Below are 7335 nucleotides of genomic sequence, written 5' to 3'. Positions count from 1 at the left end.
TTTATATATATTAAAAGATATAAATCATATAATTATTGAATTTTATCAAATATATGAAGTTTTTAGAAATGTTATTTTAGTATCTAATATAAAAAAGTTAACAGAAACTCAATTATTTTAGGTCCGATAAAAAAAACAAAAAAAAAAACTCGCGTCATAACATGATAAGGCGCGTCTTGACGCATTATTTGAGTTTACGTTTAACAAACCTGTCTTTGACGTGTTTGTAGCGACTACACCATACCTCGCTTCAAGGCAAGACTTGAGGCGTGCCATAACCTACTTTTTTAGAACCGTCGAAAAAATGAGTGTTTAAGATTTAAAATGATATAAAGGATTCATTTACATCATTTTGTTCTGTAAATGATATTGGGTTTGAACTAAATATAGACACAATTTTATAATTGGTCACTGTAGTTTGTAAAATATCTTATTTTGGGGACTTTTATTGAAAACATTGCGCTACTGGCCCTTTGGTTTGCAAAATTTCATGAATGATCCTCCTGTCATTAAATATAACTTTTCAACTGTTAGATTTTTATAAAAAAAAATATCATTTTACCCTTGTACCAAATTTATAATATACTACAAACCTCAAGTACCGTTTGTTAGTTTAAATATAACAATGGTTTCTTTTAAATTAAAATGAATAATTTTATGGTGATGTTGGAATGTTACAACCATAAATAACCAAAATAATAAAAAATAAAAATAAAAAGCCAAAAATCTCAAACATTAAAGTTGTAATATACTGTAACATATTCAAACATTTTACAATTTTTGACAAAAGGTCAAAAAAGTGTTATCAAATTAATGAAGAATAAAATGAAATAATGAAAAAAAATTAAAACAGGAAATAATTAAAAAAATTGTAAAAAATAATTAAAAAATAATACTAAAAAAATAATAAGAAAAAAACCAAAAAAAAAAAAAAGATGAAAAGTGTAAAATGTATTATTATATTAGAGTATATTAAAATTTTGGTATTTGAGTTTTTGTTTTTTGTTTTTCCTATTTTTTATTACTTAAATCAATATAAATAGACAAAATTGCAAAAATGGTCCCTGTGGTATGCATTTTTTTTGGGTTTTAGTTCAAACCCCGACTTTTTTGATTGTTAGTCCTTTTGAGCTAGTTTGTTTGTAGTTTTGGTCACTGACCAAACTAAAAAGACTATTATACCCTTAATGATTTTATTTATCATTTTTCTTTCACTTTTTAATAATATTATTATTATTAAATATAAAAGTGGGCCCACTTATCCACCCCACCTCTCTCTCTCTATCATTGGGCCAGAAGGACAAAACCCACCAACTGGTCTCCCTACCTCTTTTTCTCTTCCACAGATTCCGATGAGAGCTCTGTTCAACGACCCAAAATGACGATGTTAACTTCCTTCCCTTCGATTTCTTCACCTTATTTCTCGGTCTTCTCCATAACGTTGGTCTCGGTATCTCTTGAGTGTTTGCTCGATACCTTCGGTCACCGGAGATGGTGATTGGAAATCTTTGAGTTTTCTCTTTCAAATCTACCTATCAAAACCTCTATTTCTCAGTTCTTTCTTTCTCCTCGAATCCCCTTCTCTAGCTCTTCATTACTATAGAGATTTAAGGCCAAGGTAAAAGGTATTTTAGGTTAAGGATCACATGAATTTTATTGATATCTCGATTGCAGGTTTAAAATTTGTCTCAATGTTCCTGATCTCAAGAAGGAGACAATCGGTTTTTTGAAAAAATAAGAGAACTACTCACCACTACTATCGTTCACACCAACTCTTTGACATCACCAGAGAAAACACACACATACACATCTGTCTACACCAACTCTTTGACATCACCAGATACCTTATACAACCATACTTTCTGAGAAAACGAAGATGAAGATGATGGTCTGACCAACGACTACAAACAAAGATAAACCCAAATGCAAAAAAGGATTACAACCCAAATAAAAAGTGAACCATTTGGGGTCAGGTTCTATTAGTAATTGAAAACCAGACCTTTTTGGTGGAAAGTCAAATGCATCCATGGCAGTTGCTTTAGCTGTTGTAGCCTGTACATCACTTGGGGTCGATGAAATGGGTCGGTATGTTCTGTGCCATATTTGTGATTTCTTCCTCGACTCATGAATTTCAGACACCGATTTGATGGTTCTTGTTTTAGGATGTTTTGGTTTCTGATTAGGTGAAAAAGGTGTTGAAGTGAAGCAGTTTGAGTTGGTATCATGTTCTACATTGGGATTTAGAGGAAAAAACGAGACAGGATGGGGAAGATGGTATGTGGAGAGAGAGAGAGAGAGAGAGAGAGAGAGGTGGGCCCAAATTAATTATTTATTTTCTTTCTCATTTAAATTAAATAAAAAAAATTAAAAAATATATCAGAAGGGCATTATAGTCATTTCAATTTTACGAGGGACCAAATCTACGTACAAACATGGCCAAAAGGACCACCAATCCAAAAAGTTGTGGTTTGGACTAAAACTCCAAAAAAATGCATACCACAGGGACCATTTTTGCAATTTTATCAAATAAATAAAAACAATAAAAGAATAATAAATAACTAAAAGTACATATAAAACTTAGAAAACAAAAGTTTAGAGAATGATAATGATAAATGTAAACATAAAGTTGCTAACGATATTAACTATGGAGTATCCAAATAAAAAAAATATGAACCGTAACAACATAAACATTAAAAAAAATTAGTGCTTCAATTTACAAATAAGAAAACTTTACAAAAAAATGTTTCGACATTGTTTATCGAATTTAAATATATTTACTTGAATCAAAATAAATAAAAACATTAAGAAAACCAATAAATAACTAAAATTATAAAATAAAAATAGAAAAAAATGTCAAAAAGATTTAAAAAATTATTAAATTTACACACACACACACATCCATATATATATATATATATATATATATATATATATATATATATATATATATATATATATATATATATATATATATATATATATATATATATATATATAATTTCATATTTACAAAATTACATAAATAATCCTTGAGGTTTGTAGTATATTTCAAATTTGGCACAAGCGTAAAATAGTTTTTTTTTTATAAAATTTTAATAGATGAAAAGTTCGATTTAATGGGAAGATGACGATTCATGAAATTTTGCAAACCACGGAGAGAGACCAGACGTGACGTATTCTATGAAAATTCTTAAAAATAGATATTTTGTAAGCCAGATGAACCGATTACGAAATTTTGTATAAAATATAAAATGATACTAATATAAGAAATGAGATTGTATATTAGATTAGAGATGGCTTAAATAGAAGAAATGGAAAAGCACATTCTTTTTTAATGAACTCATCGCTACAATTTACAATCCATTGTTTACAAGATTTTATGCTAAACAAATGCAACTACCTCCATAATACAATGTAAATGAATATTAGGCTGCCAAGAAAATGCTCAACCATCATGGCAGTTAATTAACACCACCATTAATCCATTATCCAGATACCGGTCATGATCCGATCTCTCGTAGCTTCTTGCAGATTTGCTTTATGTTGGGCCTGAGAGAAGGCGATGAAGAACAACACGCGATTGCAATCTCAGTCAGTTTCAGAATGTGTTCTTCATCAACTCGATTTTCAGGATTGGAAAAACCCAATATCCGATGATCCAAGATTGCGTTAGATTTGAAATCTCGATCTGGGTTTGCTTTTTCATTACTCTTGGGTTCTTTACCACTAAGTAATTCGAATAAAATTACTCCGAAATTAAATATATCGGTTTCAAGATTCGTAGCATTTGTTTTAATCGATTTGGGTTGGTTGTACCCTTCAAGAGCAGCGTCTTCGAGCATTTCTTGTGTTGCAGATGGGTTCAAGAGCAGATGTAGACCGAAATCAGACACAATTGGCTGTTGATTTCGGCCTAAAAGTATGTTTTTTGATTTTAAATTTCCATGAATAATTGGGTTTTGAAGCCCTGTATGGAGATAGTGTAATCCTCCAGCAATGCCAATTGATATCCTGTAAATCACACTCCATTTCAGAGATTCACCGTTTCCATCTGCCAAATGTACAAGAGAAGAAGCATAAGGTACTACATTGCTAGATGTTTATGGAATCTGTTTCAAGTGAAATCAAACAAAGCCCAATTGAAAAATCAAATCTTTGTTGAGGAAGTTTGAAAAAGAAAACTATAAAGAGTGGTTGGTTATTAAAGCCAAGAATCTTTAACCTTTTGGTCTAACAATGTACAACACAAGATGCGCAAGGTACAATAATGCTAGAGGCTAAGGGAATTAATTTCAAGTAAAATAAACAAAACCCATTTTAAAGATCAAAATTCTTGTACTACATTGCTACTTTGCTAGAGGTTTAGTGAAATTGTTTCAAGCAAAACTAAACAAAACCCAATTGAAAGATCAAATCTTTATTGCAAAATTTTATATGTTTCAAGGTTCCAATTCAAATTACAACCTTCAAATTAAAAATAAATAAAATATACCTCTAATGAATTGAGCAAGATTTCCTCTCCTATAGAAGGGATGAACCAAAAGCTTTTCACCTCTAGGACCAAGATAGAACCCACAAAGAGGCACCAAATTAGGATGCCTAATTGACCCAAGAAGTTGTACCACATGCATAACATCTTGTACCTTCTCAGTGCAAGTTGGTCTCAAGAATCTTAACACTACAACTGAATCATTTCTCACCAAATTAGCTCTATAAAGAGTTCCATAACTGGATTTACCAATCACTTCACCAGGAGCATCCAATATATCAAAACAATTCAGATCTTCACCACCTTCAAATCTCAATAAATCCCCTTTCATCTCCATGTCATCAACTTCAATGTTTGATTCTTTATCCCAAGATTCATCTTTTGAACACCTTTTTCTTCTGCAGAGATAAATCAAAGCTAGAGTAATGAATAAAGTAAAAGAAGAGGACAACGCCACAATTAGCATAATCTTGTGTCTTCTCTCCATGTGGGGCAAAATGAATTGTTGCTTAAAAGCTTAAAAGATTCAAGAATTATGTGGGTTTTATGAATGTGTAGACAAGATCTTTGTTGTCTGTGCAACTTCACAGGTTTTTAATTCACGCCCATTTCGATTTGGGAGCTTGTTGACTGGTGAGTGAAATGGCATGAGGGAAGTCTGTTGAGGCAAAAAAAAAAAAAGGATTTAAGAGACAGAATTCGAAGTTTCGAAATAATACGATTTTGGAATTTGGAATTACCGAGAAAAGAACTTTTTTTGGCTTTTTCAAGAGTTTTCTATTTTTTTTTTTTTGAAGAGAAAGCTCTTTAACTAACTTGTTTTAATGCAAATACACAAAGGGTATCTATATATATTTGTTGATATTTGATTAAAAGGACATTATGATCACGTACTAAAAACTCTCCCATAATAACTATTAAGGAGTGTGGTGGTTTGATGGTAGACACTTTAATGAATTAATTGATGCGGTTGTTGGGTGAAAATGAAAACTCACCCTGGTATATCTTCAATCATATCTTCAAATGCAATCATCCCCTATCACCATAATTATGTTTCCCAAAATAGCTATCTCAAGGAATGAAAATAAGGGAGTGTTTGTGATTCTTTATTTTAAGGTTAAGGTCCTATTTGACAAAACATAAATAAGTTGATGGATATATATTTCTCAAAAAAAGATCAAGGGTTTTATCAAAAAAATTGGGTAATAGACAATTGTCTCTAAAAAAAAGTTAAAGGCTCAAGTCTTATTTTGAAAAAAATAAATAAATAATTATTTTAATTAAGGCTCGGTAATACTAGTTTATCATAACTTATAAGCTAAAAACTAGTCTTTAAGCTAGCACACTAAATTGATTCTAAATGTCTAAATGTTTGTTAGTTTATTTTAATTCAATTTATTGTCCGTTATAAATTATTTTCAGTGGTCAAATGATATAAGAAAAAAAAATTGTTTATTGACTTATTAATAATGATCAAATGATATTAGACGTGACGTTAAGAGTTTAAGTCTTATAGCAACAACAAATGTGTATATAAGAATGAAATTAAATAAAACTAGGGTTTGACTGTCCGTGCGATGCTGCGGAAGTTCCAGTATGTTCAAAAATGCAGATCGACACCATACATACCCAGAGACGATTAAACCATATAAAGTGGAGCACAAAAAAATAAAAATAAAATTTGGATACAAATAATTATGTACGGAGGAGGCGGACGAAAATAAGATTTGAAATTGTATCCTAAAGAAATTGATAAAAAAAAAAAGATTATTAAAAAAATATGTAAGGTATCAAAGTGTAACTTTAAAATATAATAAGGGATCAAATCGTAATGTATATAATAACAATAATTTATCTTTAAAATTATAAGGGGTGAAAACTGTTAAATAAAAATTAATTGAGGGGATAGGACTATAAATATAAAAATCTTCTATGACCAGAACCTAAATGACTATTTCCAGAAAACTATTATTTTACATTTAATAAAGAATGCTTGACAATATATAACATGATTTGGTTTTAGTAAACTTGGATTTGGAAATAGAGAAAAGAAATATAAATCATGGCAACATCATAGAAAAAGAAAAGTCTCTGACAGCATAATCCACGGATAAAAATAGAAGTTGAAATGAATAGTGAACCGATTTTGGTAATATATATATATATATATATATATATATATATATATATATATATATATATATATATATATATATATATATATATATATATATATATATATATATATATATATATATATATATATATATATATATATAGGGTTAGGTTCATGTGAGACGGCCTAATTTTGTGAGACCGTGAGACGCATTTTTTTTATTTTTTTTAGTTAATTCAAATTCCGAAAATAATATTTAAAAAAAGAATTTTTTGATTTTTCCATTTATTTTGCATTTTAAAATTATTTTTAGAATATGTACAGTGTAATATTCTATTTAGAATATTTCACGTATTTTTCAAAAAAAAAAATAGATTTTTTTTTTATTTTTTTTAGTTAATTCAAGTTCCGAAAATAATATTTAAAAAAAGAATTTTTAGATTTTTCCATTTATTTTGCATTTTAAAATTATTTTTTAGAATATGTTAGTGTAATATTCTATTTAGAATATTTCACGTATTTTTTAAAAAAAAACGGGATTTTTTTTTATTTATTTTATTTATTTTTATTTTTTTTAGTTAATTCAAGTTCCGAAAATATTATTTTAAAAAAGAATTTTTGGATTTTTCCATTTATTTTGCATTTTAAAATTACTTTTAGATTTGGTCTCACGGTATCACAAAATTAGAATGGTCTCAAATTCCAATGCGGGTCCCGATAAGTCCAAACC

At 28.9% G+C, this 7335-nt stretch overlaps 1 protein-coding gene across 1 annotated transcript; it reads right to left on the bottom strand.

The window, feature by feature from the left end:
• Positions 1-3303: 3303 nt before the first annotated feature.
• LOC111901598 (putative kinase-like protein TMKL1) lies at positions 3304-5347 on the bottom strand. Its single transcript, XM_042898535.2, has 3 exons — positions 5230-5347; positions 4493-5147; positions 3304-4051 (listed from the first exon to the last, which is right to left on the bottom strand). Exons 2-3 carry the CDS (start codon positions 4974-4976, stop codon positions 3501-3503), a joined length of 1035 nt encoding a protein of 344 aa, XP_042754469.1. The 5' UTR covers positions 4977-5147; positions 5230-5347; the 3' UTR covers positions 3304-3500.
• Between the last annotated feature and the right edge of the window lie 1988 nt (positions 5348-7335).

Source organism: Lactuca sativa, chromosome 9, assembly GCF_002870075.4.
Source record: "Lactuca sativa cultivar Salinas chromosome 9, Lsat_Salinas_v11, whole genome shotgun sequence".
In the NCBI taxonomy this organism is placed as follows: Eukaryota; Viridiplantae; Streptophyta; class Magnoliopsida; order Asterales; family Asteraceae; genus Lactuca; species Lactuca sativa.
This window is presented reverse-complemented; position numbering and strand designations above follow the sequence as displayed.

Excerpts from the sequence above, each read along its gene's own strand:
- LOC111901598 (XM_042898535.2), bottom strand. The coding sequence starts at position 4,976 with ATGGAGAGAAGACACAAGATTATGCTAATTGTGGCGTTGTCCTCTTCT. Across the intron at positions 4,052-4,492 it reads TCTTGCTCAATTCATTAGAG|ATGGAAACGGTGAATCTCTG; the intron begins GTATATTTTATT and ends TACATTTGGCAG.